The sequence below is a fragment of the Xyrauchen texanus genome, chromosome 45, assembly GCF_025860055.1.
Source record: "Xyrauchen texanus isolate HMW12.3.18 chromosome 45, RBS_HiC_50CHRs, whole genome shotgun sequence".
In the NCBI taxonomy this organism is placed as follows: Eukaryota; Metazoa; Chordata; class Actinopteri; order Cypriniformes; family Catostomidae; genus Xyrauchen; species Xyrauchen texanus.
Genome location: NC_068320.1, coordinates 16,389,429 through 16,404,635, shown reverse-complemented (window position 1 = coordinate 16,404,635; position 15,207 = coordinate 16,389,429). Strand labels below are relative to the sequence as shown.

General features: G+C 38.6%; 1 protein-coding gene across 3 annotated transcripts in view; it reads right to left on the bottom strand.

Annotated features, from left to right (window-relative positions):
- Positions 1–15,207, bottom strand: part of LOC127637167 (protein kinase C-binding protein NELL2-like) — a 57,986-nt gene that overhangs the window by 34,745 nt on the left and 8,034 nt on the right. For 2 of the 3 annotated variants that reach the window (XM_052118095.1, XM_052118097.1), the window contains exons 3-12: positions 8,632–8,782; positions 7,165–7,338; positions 6,070–6,166; positions 5,738–5,810; positions 5,245–5,327; positions 4,939–5,067; positions 4,364–4,466; positions 3,500–3,591; positions 1,407–1,509; positions 144–278 (exon numbers count right to left, since the gene is read on the bottom strand). In XM_052118095.1, coding sequence (XP_051974055.1) covers positions 144–278; positions 1,407–1,509; positions 3,500–3,591; positions 4,364–4,466; positions 4,939–5,067; positions 5,245–5,327; positions 5,738–5,810; positions 6,070–6,166; positions 7,165–7,338; positions 8,632–8,782 — 1,140 coding nt within the window. The remainder of the gene's footprint in view (positions 1–143; positions 279–1,406; positions 1,510–3,499; positions 3,592–4,363; positions 4,467–4,938; positions 5,068–5,244; positions 5,328–5,737; positions 5,811–6,069; positions 6,167–7,164; positions 7,339–8,631; positions 8,783–15,207) is intronic. The other variant, XM_052118096.1, reaches the window with a different exon arrangement.

The window sequence follows — 15,207 nt, the reverse complement described above, 5'->3', positions numbered from 1 at the left end:
CTTCACAATTATTCTAAAATGTGAAAAATTGTAATAATAAAGAAGGAGTATGTGTGTCCAAACTTTTGACTGGTAGAGTACATAATTGATTTACAGTGTAGGTCTCATTAGCAGGTTTGTTTTTGGGGGTTTAAACACAATACCTCGGCAATAAGCGCTGTCATCCCTGAGTGGATGATATCCCTCTTTGCAGCTGCAGGAAGCTCCTGCCTCTAGATTAATGCAGTCAGAGTTCTCTACGCAATTGAGGCTGTGACCCTCAGTGCAGAAATCATGCCCTGAGAGAGAGAGAGTGATAAGAATTTAGAGTTGAAGTGCTCTACACAATTCCCTATTGTGATTTATAACAGACAATGCATGCTTTAAAGACCCCTTTAAATGGATTGACAAACACAATTTTCTTCCCTGTGTGGACTTTTATTGAAACAGGAAGTTAGGGCAGGACATATTGAAAGGCTTGGCAAGTAGCCTGTAATTTACCTCATTAGATCAGTGACTACTGCACATTCTCATTCTAGAAAGCATTTTATTAGAAAAAATTTGAACATAGTAAACGGTCCTGCTCAACCCGTTCCGAGAGGGATTTGAACTGGGATGTGGCGGGCGTGCTAACGAGGATTCTAAAGGCTCTCATCATTCACTAGTGTGCCTCTTGAGGCCAGGGGAGTGAGGTTTACACACACTACACAGCCTGTACCAGCTGGCTACCATTACACTCACCCCCTTAAACCTCACTCCCATCCAGGTCACAGCATCACTGTAACTGGTGCTGCTTGACCCGCTCCGAGCGGGATTCAAACCGGGGTCTCTGGCATGGGAGCTAAAGGCATGAGACAAGCGCCTCTTGAGGCCAGAGGAGTGAGGTTTATACATACTGCACAGCACGTATCAGATGGCTACCATTACACATGCCCCTATGGAGAAGATGGGTCATCAATATATTGTACCTGTGAATTTTAAATGTGCTTATTTTGTTTATGTTTTATTTTTACTTTTAGGAGTACACAAGTGTTTAGATGCAACCAAAGCTAATAGGCATTAACAGAAAAATGTCATGGGGTCTTTCACATGTATTTAGAAAGTGATTTACAAAATGTTAAAACATAGTATAAAGGTATATAAAAGGTATAGTGTGGCTCCATTTATGAACTGTGAGAGTGTGGAAAGAAAATAATTCTAGCATACGCTGCCCTTTAAAGTACCACTATTAAACTGAGGCATTGTGTGTGCTGTTATGTGTGTGTGGAGGGTGCAAAAATAGATGAAAGCTGTCATGTATACGTATGGATTGGTGCTGAGCACATAGAGTATGTTGTGTGCAATTGACAAAGGTGACTATCCTTAATATATCTCCGATCACTGCAGAGGTCAGATTATGTGTGTGTGTGTGTGTGTGTGTGTCATACCTCTACACACTTTGCAGCAGCGGTCTGTGAGTGTGATCAGCTCTGACTCGGGGCAGTTCAGTTCTGGACAGGAAGCCATCTCAACTCTACGCATACTTCGATCCTGCGACACACAAACATGGGTTTATTCAATTCAAACTCTAAGTCAGGGCTGGACTGTGTGTGAAAACCATCACTGGATAAATATAGCACATCCAGCCCAAGCGTTCCCCCTTGGTTTTACAGTTCACTGGGGGATGAGTTAGAGAGACAGGTCCTGCTCTGGTCTTACGTGATGGACTGCAGGCAGATGCTCTGTGTGTTTAAACCATGTGCACCATTTTGCCACAATTTGAGTATTTTGAGTGGCCCACTACATGAGCGTCTAGCCCAACGAGAAAGGTCTCGGTGTTCCCGATGGCTAGTCCATCCCTGCTGCCATTCAAATACCAAATTCAGCATCACATTTGAACACATAATTCTCCGGCCCAATTAACACCTGATATCAAGATCAATGTCGGTTGTTTTCCAATCAGACTAGTGATCGGATTTAGACAGGAGAGTCACTGATTTCTGACTACATACATCAGTTACTTCGTCAGTTTAAAAGCACAAAATAATTGCTGCACCGGTTCTCCTAAATATAATTACATTTGAATGGTCGGACAGTTATTTTCAGCCTAGTCTCAAAGTTTTTTTGCAAACTGAGTTTTACGTGCTGCTTTCTACATTTTACTGCAGTTTCCTAGTAAAAATGAACACTAGAGGTGCTACAACAACACACAAATCACCGATACTTTGGCTGTTTATGACTTTATAAACACGTATTTTTTGCTGTATTATTCTCACCCTATGTTACTATATCAAACCACTTTTACTCTAATGCTTCATTTGAAAAACAATACATTTTAACACTTGTGATACAGATCCACCTACATTTACACACTTTTTGTTTTAATCCCCATTTTCTCCCAATTTAGAATGCCCTATTCCCACTACTTAGTATGTCCTCATGGTGGCGCGGTTACTCACCTCAATCCGGGTGACAGAGGACAAGTCACAGTTGCCTCCGCTTCTGAGACAGTCAATCATTGCAACTTGTGGCTTATTGTGCATGATACCACGGAGACTCTGCATGTGGAGGCTCATTATACTCTCCGCGATCCATGCACAACTTACCACATGGCCCATTGAGAGCGAGAACCACTAATCACGACGACGAGGAGGCTACCCCATGTGACTCTACCCTCCCTAGCAACCGGGCCAATTCTCAGTCACTCAGCACACCCTGGATTCGAACTTGCGACTCCAGAGGTGATGGTCAGTGTCACTGCTCGCTGAGCTACCCAGGCCCCTCTACATTTACACACTTATTCCATTGTGATTAACTTCTGCTGTAAATCACCTGTGTTGGACTTTGGACTTCGAGCCCAGCCGAAGATGCTCAAAACGAAAGTGAAAGTGCCAAAGAAGAGACACTAAATGGTGTGGTTGCTTCAGTAATTGTGCTTTTCATGTCAAATTTGCTTTTAAAACACTATAGGTTAGGTTTAGATGTTGGTTTAGGGTAAAGACGTTTTATTCACCTCTCATTTATCTTTTTGAAAACTTTTGGTTAGGTTTAGGTTCAAGTTTTAGGTTGAGGGGCTATGTTTTACTCATTAAAACATACATCTAATATCCACCTTAAAAACTTTGTCTGATTACACAATAATTGCACTTGCTTTTGGCATCCCCCGCTAGACATTTCACTGAGAAACTATAGCCAAACTTGTAATGAAGCACGTAAATTTGGTTTGCAAAAATTTTGACATTGTCACGTAAATTTCAATTTCTTTAAAATCCAGATGTAATTAGAAAAGTTTAAAACCCTTGTTTGAGTACAGTGGTTGATGGAGAGGTGTGTTGGTGGTCCTTCACTGTTGTCCAGGACACATCACTGCAGAATAGTGTTGACATTACAAATGTGATCACATGTATATCTGGTTACCTCCAAATGTGGTTTGAGTGTTAGGATCATAAAACATTTTGGACACAATTTAGACCTGTGTATAGCACTTTCCACTTGTAATCGGATTACCCAAGACAGTCTGCTGTTTTATGATGTCACTTACCCTGCACTCAAATAGCAGACAGTTTCCCTCAGAGTCATGTATGCTTTTACGATCCCCTTCTACGTACACCCTTCCTCTGAACAGACAGACAGCTAAATAGAGAAATATATAGACAGAAAAGAAGCAATAATAAGGCAAAGAACAAAATATTAAGAGGATAGAGAGAAAGGATGTTTTATGGGGAACAGACTCTCCAAGAGAGAGACTAGTAAAGCATCGATCAGATCAGCATGTTAGATTAAGCCTACCAGAGTGCAGGGTTAAATAAAGCTTTAGTCATCAGTCAAACTGCTATTAGCTACTGCACATTAGCCCTGCTCACTCAAACACAACACGCTGCACACTGGCCTTGAATTATTAATTATACCAGAGGAAGTGTGTGACTGTGTGTGTTGACATTCGCATTTGTGGCAGCGGTAACCTAGCAACACAGGGACATGGTCAGTTTGTAATCAAGACTGCAGTGTGATTTTATAAAAGATTCAAGTGGAAAGAAAGATAGTGGGGAGAGAATCAAAATGATGCAGTGATAAGTGAGACATCGAAATCTGAGACAAAGAGATAAAGAGAGAATGAAGGGGGGCTGCCTATAGATGCTTGGCCTCATTTTGTGTTTGTGTGTGTGTGTGTGTGTGTGTGTGTGTGTGTGTGTGTGTGTGTGTGTGTGTGTGTGTGTGTGTGTGTCTGCATTGCTGGGACCAGTCAATGGAAAATTTCAAAAAGCAGAAAGGTTTCTGTGAGGGGTAGTTGTAGGGGTAGAGTTTAGGGATATAAAATATCTGTAGCTCAGTATAAAACAATAGAAGTCAATGGAAAGTTGCCAAAAGTATAGAAGAACAAACGCATGTGTATGTGGGTACTCACGCAGGCACTCTCTACAGCATGCTCCAGGCATGTATATTGGAGCTGTATCAGGTGGGCACTGGGGTGGTGGGCAGAAAATACTTTCACACTCCACTGTACCATTCTGCAAGTGAAAAGCAAACACACACCATCAGAATCAGAAAAAGCTTTATTGCCAAGTAAGTTTTTTACGCATACAAGGAATTTGTTTTGGTGTTGTAGGTGCGTGTCACACAATCTCTAAATATATGAAACAAGAATTAAAATTTAAGCAATATAAATATAAATATAAATATGTCCACATGACCATTCGGTCAAACCTGTGACGATATTCACATGCAAAATCAGTTATAGTTTATCACTTTCACGAGCATTCCTGCAAATCGAAGGGCTTCTTGTATGTCTTACTATCAACATTAGAACTATCCAACTTATAATCTATATCTTCAAAATTTCCCTTACAAACTACCAGTTTGTTGAGCAAATGTCTGTTAACTCAGAGTTTGGATTGACATCTCTAATTTTGATGAATGTATCTCCTCAAGATTATCCTGAATAAGTGTTCAAGCTCCCTTCCTGTTAAGACATGATCTTACTGAGCATGTGCAGTTTCTGCACCCATCTATCCAGGCATCGTCCTCTCTGTATATATCTCCATTCAGGTTGCATGTCCTTTCACAGTAACAGCCATCCAAGTAGTTCATCTTCTCTTCAGCAAGTGCCAACTACAAGAGAGGGTGAGACTGAATGCTAAATAAATATGGAGGGATGCAATACAAAAAAAAAAGCAGCATTTTGTGGTGGTCACCATAAAATAGACCGTAAAATACACTGTATTAACTACTGAAGCAAAGCCACCAAAAGACAGGCCACACTAATCCACAAAACCTCTACAAGCCTACCTTGTTTGATGTTTTGGCCAGAATATCTTGAAGCTCCATAATTTTCTGCACCAGGCCATGGAAATCATTACATGTGGGACAAGCTGCAAATGGGGTGAACATTGTTTAATCATATTTTCAGACCAGTTAATAAACAAATTGTATAGTTAAAGGCATAGTTCACCCAAAAAGGAAATTAATATATATTTATATACTCATAATCATGTTGCTCCAAACCCCTATGAAGTTCTTTCTTCCTTGGAACACAAGAGGAGATGTTACGCAGTATGTTAAGACTCAGTCACCATTCATTTTCATTGCATCTTATATACAATGAAACTGAATGGTGACTTAGGCTGTCATTTTGCCTAACATTCCCTTTTGAGTTCTGCTGTGGAAGCAAAGTCATCTGGGTTTGAAACAATGTAAGGGTGAGTATATGATGACAGATTTGTAATTTTTGGGTGAACTATGCCTTTAAGTTGTGTGCTGACCACCAAGAACATGCACTTACTACGGTTGAGATCTGGACACTGGACGATATATCCATGAGGTACAACCACCAACTGAACATCTTGCATCACACCCTGAGAAAAAGAGAAGACAGAAAGAAAAGTAGAGAGGGATATAAACCAGAACACAGTTAGAAGTTTATAAATCCACAGCTAGTCTAATTTAGCTTTATCACAGTTGACACTTTTGGCTGCCAGTTTTTATCACAATAACTTATGAACAGTTATAGAGTCTGGGATTTTTTCACTCCAACAGAGTCAGCCTTAATGAGACAAGTTTGGAACTTTTATAGATTTGATGGTCTATTTTCTGAAGTGCAGTAATGTGCTGTACCCTGAAGAAGCCATGGGCATCATTCCTTTGACCCAGCCAGACGTTTGTTCCTCCAGGAAAGTCCATATATGGGGTCTCCACAATTCTTTCATAAATTCTGACAATAGAGTACAAAAAAGAAAAGAAAAAGTTAAAAATAAAATGTGTAAGGTGAATGTTCTTGGGACACATAGCCTAATAAGAATTTAGGCTAACATTATGACCTAGCCAGGAGCGATATACGATAAAGCTACAAACAATACAATATTGTCCATGAAAATCTGAGTTTTTGTCTGAATATTTGTCAAGCGAAAGGAAACTTTTCAGACTGCTTGGTTTTTGATTTTCTGACTTGAAGCTGGGTGGCCCCGCCTACCGTAACATCTCATTGATCCACATTACTGTATGTTAAACATCAAATATACTCTGATTGGCTGTGATTGTGTAACATTACGCAGCTGTTTAAGACACAGTGTAACTGGTAGCCAAATACATTACATGACACTTCATTCCTATTAACACACTAAAAAGTAGCAAATCCATCTCTCTTAAAGTAATATTCTAATAATACAAGTTAAGCTCAATCATCAGCATTTGTGGCATAATATTGATTAAATGAGGCACATACTTTTTTTAAAGTATAGCCACAAGACAGAAACAATATGCATGTTGACATGATTTAAGTGTGATAAAAACACATACTAACCTTTTCGGTGTAAAGTTATAGCCAATTTCACAACTGTATTGCCATAACAATGTAATCTCAACAAACCCTAAAACCCTAAAATGACTGAAAAAATTATGATTTAAACAACTTTAAAGCTCAAATGATACACACGTTTTAACAGATAATGTAAGTTAGCTTTTTTAATGTAAGTGCTTTTATACAATTATAAGCTTCATATTTATTACTTTAAACCCATTCACTTATATTGTAAATGTCTCACTGTGACCTCAATATATATATATATTTTTTTTTAATTTATAAAGAAAAGGAGGGATGAGTCGTAATTCTTTATTGTGGTAATCAACATTATGCCACAAATGCTGTCGATTGACCTTAAATTGTACTGAACCCAGAACATACTTTTAATGCTTTCTCCTCAAGCCATTCACCTGTTGCAGTCAATATGGAGCACCACCTGAGTGGCACTGAATGCCAAAGACACTTTGTGCCAGTGTCCATCTGCTAGACTATAGGGGAAGACCTCTCTTTGCAGTCGCTGGTCTGCGGTTTGAAAGAAGAGACGGATCTCATTACGTAGACCGCTGCTCTCTACCTCCAGAAACCTGTGGAGGAAGCCAAGAAAATGTAATTACTTTGAGAAAACACATAATGATGAATCAGTTGGTTGAGATGAAATCAGTTGTTGAAAGCCAATAACTCCAGGTAACAACTGCTGCCATAATAAATTTAGGGAACATTCATGTTCTCATGGATAAGGCATTAGGTTAAGCTGCAAAGAGTTGTTATTAAATTCTAGAATGTGTTAAAGCAGCTGGGAAAACTTAAGGGAGATTAAATTAACCTGAAGAAGAGCAGTGATCTATGAATCTCTTGGTACAGAGTTTGAGAGCTGACCTTAAAGAGGTGTTAGAATCAATACTGTGTGTGTTTAAGAAATGTCAGTACACACACTAAAAAAAGTAACACTTTACAATAAGGTTCCATTTGTTAACATTAGTTAAAATTAATTAACAATGAACAATACTTTTACAGAATTTCTTAATCTCAGTTCATTAAAATTTGAACATATAGTAATACATTTTTAAAATCAAAAGTTTTATTTGTTAACATTAGTTAATGCATTGTGAACTAATATGAACGAACAATGAACAACTATATTTTTAATAAATAGCATTAACAAAAATTAATAAATGCTATAAACAATACTGTATGTTGTGCATTAATTAATGTTAACAAATTGAACATTATTGTAAAGTGCTACCAGAAAAAATCATATTTTAAGATTTATGCATTTCAATTTCATTTAATTGAATTTGACTATTTTTAATAAAATAAACTAAATATTGAAAGTTGTATTAAATTATTTTTATCACATAATTCAATTTGAAAGAATTTAGTTATGAAATTGAAATGTGTACAGTAAATCTTAAAAATAGACTAACATTTTTTTTATATTTTTTAAGAATCAGAATCAGAAATGCTATAGATATTGTTCCAGGAGAGCAGATTATGTTCTCTCATACGCACATAATCTTAATTTACATTTTCCAAAAAATGGAAAATCATAAAATGGACTAAAGGAAGATCTTACTAGAGCACCACAGTCTACCAGACACAAACAGCTCTAGATATGAGGCTCAAAATATGCAGAAGAGCGAAATAGATTCAAAAGAAAGAAAGAAAGAAAGAAAGAAAGAAAGAAAGAACCTTAAAATTCTGTCGAGTGTGTCCAAATGTTTGACTGGTGTTGTTTATGTATTTCACTGTCTGCGATTTGCTCTAGACTCTTTATGAAAATATTACTCTCCAAAATTGCAAATTAACTTCTGTGGTCCTGCCCCGAGCACTACTGACTGCTACAGTGACATCTAATTGTGAGTCAGATTGAGCAATACCTCTGTTCCCCATAGTGGATGGACAGCAGCACTCCAGAGCTCAGTTTCTCCTGTTTGAGGGTCAGCAGAAGAGTGAACTCTTTTCTCCCTCTTAACTTCTGAAGGATTCGCTCTGCTGCCTTGAGGGAAGCCCTTGCATTCCTTGATGAGCCTGACAGTAAGAGTGACAGAAAAAGACAGAGAGAAGAGAAAGGGTTGTAGAAAGGTTGCATTAGGCAGACATTTAAATCAGAGCCTGTTCCCTCTAGTATAGGGAAAGTAAGAAAGTAAATATGGCATAAGAAACTCTCCTCATGTTGTTCCTAACATGTAAGGCATTGTGTAACGTAGTTCAGGGGAAAGGAGGAGGCGAGAACCGGCTTGACAATGTAAATAATATTTTAATTAACAACTTAAACAAAAGACAAGCACACACATATCTCGGAGGCTTGATTAGCCTAATACGGGACCGGGTGTGTAGGATCACGACCCGGCCCCGCCCTCCGCCCTGCCGCATTGTTATAGAGAATGTATGGAAAAGATGCAGTCACAGTGAATGGTAACTGGAGCTAAGATTCAAACCTAGTCTCATAGAATAAAGCTTACATCAACTAAATTTATTGTAAACTACAAAGAGTTTTATGTGCCATTTTGCTGCAGTTTCCTGGTGAAATTAACAATTGAGGTGCTACATCAACTGTGTTTTTTATTCACTTTTACACAAATCACGGATCCTATGGCTGTTTATGACTTTATAAACACTTATTTTTTGCTCTTTTACTCACACACTGCTATGTTATGATATCGAAACACTTTTACTCTTACTTAAATTTTTACACAAGTATTACAGACCCACCTACTTTTAAACAAGTATTTCAGCACACTTAGATTGTGCAATAGACAACCAGATAGAGTGTTGGATTATAGACCAACCATGGACACGTGTAACGAAAGCGAAACTAAAGTGCCATTTAAACGACACAAAATGACACGGTTGGTTCAGTACATGTGCTTTTCATGTCAAATTTGCTTTTAAAACACTAATGGTCAGGTTTAGGCAATCGTTAAGGGTAAGGTTGTCTTTTTTGTTCACTTCTCAATTATCTTTTTGAATACTATTGGTTAGGTTTAGGTTACATTTTTAGGTTAGGGAGGTATGTTTTATTAATTAAACATCCAACTATTATTCACCTTAAAAACCTCAGGTTACAACATAATTTCACTCACTTTTGCCACCCCCTGCTGGTCATTTCATTGGGAAACTGCAGCCAAACATGTAATGAAGCGTGTAATTTTGGTTTGCAAACATTTTGCCTTTGTCACATAAATTTCATAAGATCAGGCTATTAGATTCCATTATAATGTCTCCTTTTGTGTTCTACGGAAGACAGAATGTCATATGAGTTTGAAAGAACAAGAAGGTGAGTAAACAGAAAACAGGGTGACAGAATTATCATTTTTGGGTCAACTAAGGAACAGCAAAACAAGTGGAATGACAGCTAAATCCAGCACTATTGTCCCAACTATAAAGAGATCTTACAAGTGTCAGAGAATCAGAGAGGAGGTATGAGACAATTTAACCCACAAGAGATGGATGGTGTCAATAGCTGCAAATGTCCCTGTAGGACAGTTCTGGAACTAATAGAGTTAGTTTGAATAAATATGACTTTCCATTCAAATTCTAATTACGCTGCCAAAGAAAACCTTCAGAATCAACTGACAAATTTCCCATTACATTTGAAAAGACAAAAAAATACTTTTAGTGCATGTTTAGTGAAATTTACAACGGAGTAATGTGGTCTACTTGTTCATAAAGACTGTTAAGACTAACATATGAACAGGCTTTATTTTAAAAGGAACACAGAACAAGTCACAGAAGAAGAAATAAAACAAAACAATGTTTGATCCATTCATCATTGTGATGGTCTGGTGAAGCTCAAATTTTTATCCCAGATTTGCAAGATCACCAATCTCAAACCTCTGCTAAACAAAACTCATAATCTATCACAATTAAAGTTTCTTAAATATAATACATACACAACCTACATGTTTTAATTGAAAGTATTAATCATTTAGGCTTGTGCAATACAGTACTTTTCACCTACGCACTGTTCTGCAAACAGAAGCAGAGAGACAGTAGCATAATGAAGCTAACCTGGATGGCTGTTTGAGCCAAAGTAGACCAGTATGGGGACATGTATTTTTATATATTCTCTTTGCAAGAGAATAATACAAATAATACAAATGCACACAGATCAAATGAGGATGGTCAATAGAAAGGAGGATTTAAGGAAATCAGTATGGTAGACTGACATGTAGGTCAGTGTGTACTTAAAGTGGGAATGGTGAGGCCTGGGTAGCTCAGCAAGTAAAGACACTGACTACCACACCTGGAGCCACAAGTTTCTGAGTGCTGAGTGACTCCAGTCAGGCTTCCTAAGCAACCAATTGGCCCGGTTGCTAGGGTGGGTAGAGTCACGTTGGGTTAAACTTCCTCGTGGTCGCTATAATGTTGTTCTCGGCTGGGCACGTGGTGAGTTATTCATGGATGCCGAAGAGAATAGAGTGAGCCTCCACACGCCCTAGTTCTCCACGGTAATGCGCTCAACACGGATTTAGTGATGTCCAGTTCGTGAAAGAACTAATAATTCTTTTGAACCGGTTCTTTTTATTGAACGAGTTGAACTAGTTCACGAAATCAGACTGAATCGTTTGAAACAGTTTGTGTCTCGAGTCAACGCTGATCCACAAGTTACTCTATCTTAACCTGTCTCTTGGATATGCCTGACACTACGAATCAAAATGACCCGATAACCGGGAGTAATATGATCCTAGAACTGGGATCTGCTTTTGCCAACTCTTCTTTGCAATTAACCACTCCAACTAGTTCACAAATCGGACTGAACGCTCGGGTCACAACAGCTCTCTAGTCAACAGTACAATGAGTTTCTCATGAGTTGCTGACATTGAGCATGTGTGTGATTAAGGGGCGAAATGTATGTTTCAGGTGTATTTTGCTGAACAGAGTGTAACAAATAAAACATACTGAAAAGGACAGTAGCTCTCGAGTCAACAGTACATTGAGCCAATCACAGCAGTTCTCGAGTCAACAGTACACTGATCTAAGGACAGCAGCTCTCAAGTCAACAGTACATTGAGCTGAGGACAGCAGTTCTCGAGTCAACAGTACACTGATCTGAGGACAGCAGTTCTCGAGTCAACAGTACACTGATCTGAGGACAGCAGCTCTCGAGTCAACAGTACATTGAGCCGATCACAGCAGTTCTTGGGTCAACAGTAAACTGATCTGAGGACAGCAGCTCTCGAGTCAACAGTACATTGAGCCGAGGACAGCAGTTCTCGAGTCAACAGTACACTGATCCGAGGACAGCAGTTCTCGAGTCAACAGTACACTGATCCGAGGACAGCAGCTCTCGAGTCAACAGTACACTGATCCGAGGACAGCAGCTCTCGAGTCAACAGTACACTGATCCGAGGACAGCAGTTCTCGCGGCAACTGTACACTGATCCGAGGACAGCAGTTCTCGCGTCAACAGTACACTGATCCGAGGACAGCAGTTCTCGAGTCAACAGTACACTGATCTGAAGACAGCAGTTCTCGAGTCAACAGTAAACTGATCCGAGGACAGCAGTTCTCGAGTCAACAGTACACTCATCCGAGGACAGCAATTCTCGAGTCAACAGTACACTGATCCGAGGACAGCAGTTCTCGAGTCAACAGTACATTGAGCCGAGGACAGCAGTTCTCGAGTCAACAGTACATTGATCCGAGGACAGCAGTTTGCGAGTCACCAGTACATTGAACTGAAAATCGCCTCTTTCAGACGTAATACTGAGATGATGAGTATTTTTGAACTATGGACTTGAATGTGGGCGATACATTTCAGTCAAGAGATGTAAACAAATTTTACTATAGATTATGTACTGTAGGTTGTATTGTAAGATCACTGAAGCGAAACACTGATGACAATAAACACCCTTATTATTATAACTTAATTAAATACAATGTTATAATCAACAATATGCCCTTACATATGGCTTTATTGAATGTGTTTGTGCATGTATTCTATAATACCAGCGTATTATCATTATATATAATAACGTCATTACGTGAAGGCGTAAATTAAATGGTGAATAGTTTTTTGAACAGGTTCATTGAAGCGAACCGTCCGAAAGAACCGGTTCAAGGAAAAGAATCAGACTTCCCATCACTACCCAGACTGAGGTCACTACGCCACCATGAGGTCCTAGAGCACACTGGGAATGGGGCATGCCAAAAATTGTTGTCTCCTCAGGCATAAGTGTTTAAATCAGTACTGTGAAAACACGAGACGTCTGGGTCTGGCACATTCACATTGTATAAAACTTCCACACACACACACACACACACACACACACACAAATCAACATATCATTGTAGGGACTCTCCATAGACTTTCATGCATTTTATGGATTTTATACAGATCTAACAATAATTTATATCCCCTAACCCTATCCCTAAACCTAGCACTCACAGAAACCTTTTTGCATTTTTTAATTTTCAAAAAACATTGTTTAGTATGTTTAATAAGCCACTGGCTGGGCCCCAAAAGGCAGGTTTTTGTATCTTTGCATGTAGTATATGTATCACAATGTAGTATAAGCATGTACTCACACACACACACACACACACACACACACACACACACACACACACACACACACACACACACACACACACACACACACACACAACAGATAACTTACAACTTATAACTTTACACAGATAAGGCTAGTAAGATAGTTTATCACACTAAAATCATGTTAACACCTATAATCTTTACATCTTGTGGCTCTAATTTTTTATCTTACAGTAATATTTATATACTGGCCCCTATTCACTTCCACTTTAAGTGCCCTACTGTAACTGTGATTTTTGCTTCTTCTTTTTTTAAACAAACAAGGGATGAGTTGAAAATATTTTTGCAGTATTTAACATTATGCCACAAATACTTTTGATTGAGCCCAGAACATTCCTTTAAATTGAAATCAACATCAGCTCAGATTTTATGCGATTCTTAATGACTAGGATTATAATAGAATATTAACAACTATATCAGATGTTACAAATAAAAAACAGAATAATTCATTGCAGGGGCATTTTTTTGCATCCATATTTTGAATTTGTGGGCATTTTTGCTCCGAGCCCCCTTAATTTCTGACCTTGCTACAGACTAATTGCATTTGCACACCAAACACAATTTTTAAGATTGAGAAATTGCACTGTGAGTGGTCTAAAATAATATTAATACTATTGCTGTGACTTGCAGTGCTCTCTGTGAGCCTTTGCATACCAAAAAAGTGGTGGTTTCTCCACAAAATTACTTCATGTAATAATGATAGCTGTGCTATCATTACTGCTGTGGTAGTATTAAAGTATCAAATAATTGGTCAGACTGAAGATGGATTTTGTGTTAAGATGTCATCATGTTTAATTCATAACATCCCTGCATGAGCAAATGTATAACACAAGTAGATATACATGGCAGTGGCATATTATTAGTATTGTTTCAGTTGATAATGTTTTAACATGAATGTGATACCAGCAATCTTTCGCCTCTAAAGGGCCATTCGGCTTTGCATTCTCTTTTTAGAATAAAAAAATAACAATTTTCTCCACTTATTAATGATTTTTCCAAATGAGGAGATCCCCAAATGTCCCCAAAGGGAGGTTTTTTCAGGTTTAACTCACTTCTGGGGACACATTTCACACACACAAGCACACTCAGGCCAACCAGGGAATGCTAATGTTCTTCAGCTATTGTCAGATAAACCCCAGGGGAGATGTAAGCTGCAGCAGTGAGCCTATTGTACGCCAGGAATGAGGCGGAGTTTTGCTGCCTTCATTAATCAAACACACTGTATGACAGTGAGCTAAACCTAACCTGTGTAACCTCTACTATCCGCAGAGAAAAGACCCCGGCCCCTTGATCTGAAGCACTGTAGGAGAGTTCACAAATATCAGCTTTAAAGGCAACTGGGGAAACACCAACAAAACATGTTTCTGACACCTTCCCATTGGGCTGACACCTCCTCTCGTATGTCCATACTGTCTACCCCATAAACCATTCAGGGTTGTGCTGAAAAATGTAAATGAAAGGCTAGTCATTCAATGGCAGCATTTAAAGGTCAGAGGCCAGCTGGAGACTGCCGTTCCACTAGGAATTTATGTAGATTACAAGCAATGTCTTCTTGAACCCAAGTCCCTATGACAAGAACACATCATTTGTTTTTTGGACACACACATGTAAAACAGTCCAATATTATTTGGTTAAATGAACTGGAAATGTTCTATGCCAAAAGCAATGAAAGATACAGTTTATCATTTATGCACTATTAGTGGAACCAAATGGCACCAAACCTGTTTCCAAACAGGCTTTGCAAACACTCCACCCCTGCCATTGTTTTCACACTCACCGCTGACAATGGTGTTTTTTAAGGCGTGGATATGTAATCAATGAAAAAACACTTAAATGGTTAATAAGCCAGGTTACTCATAATGCAAGGACTAAAAAGGGTGAACTAATGGTTTGTAAC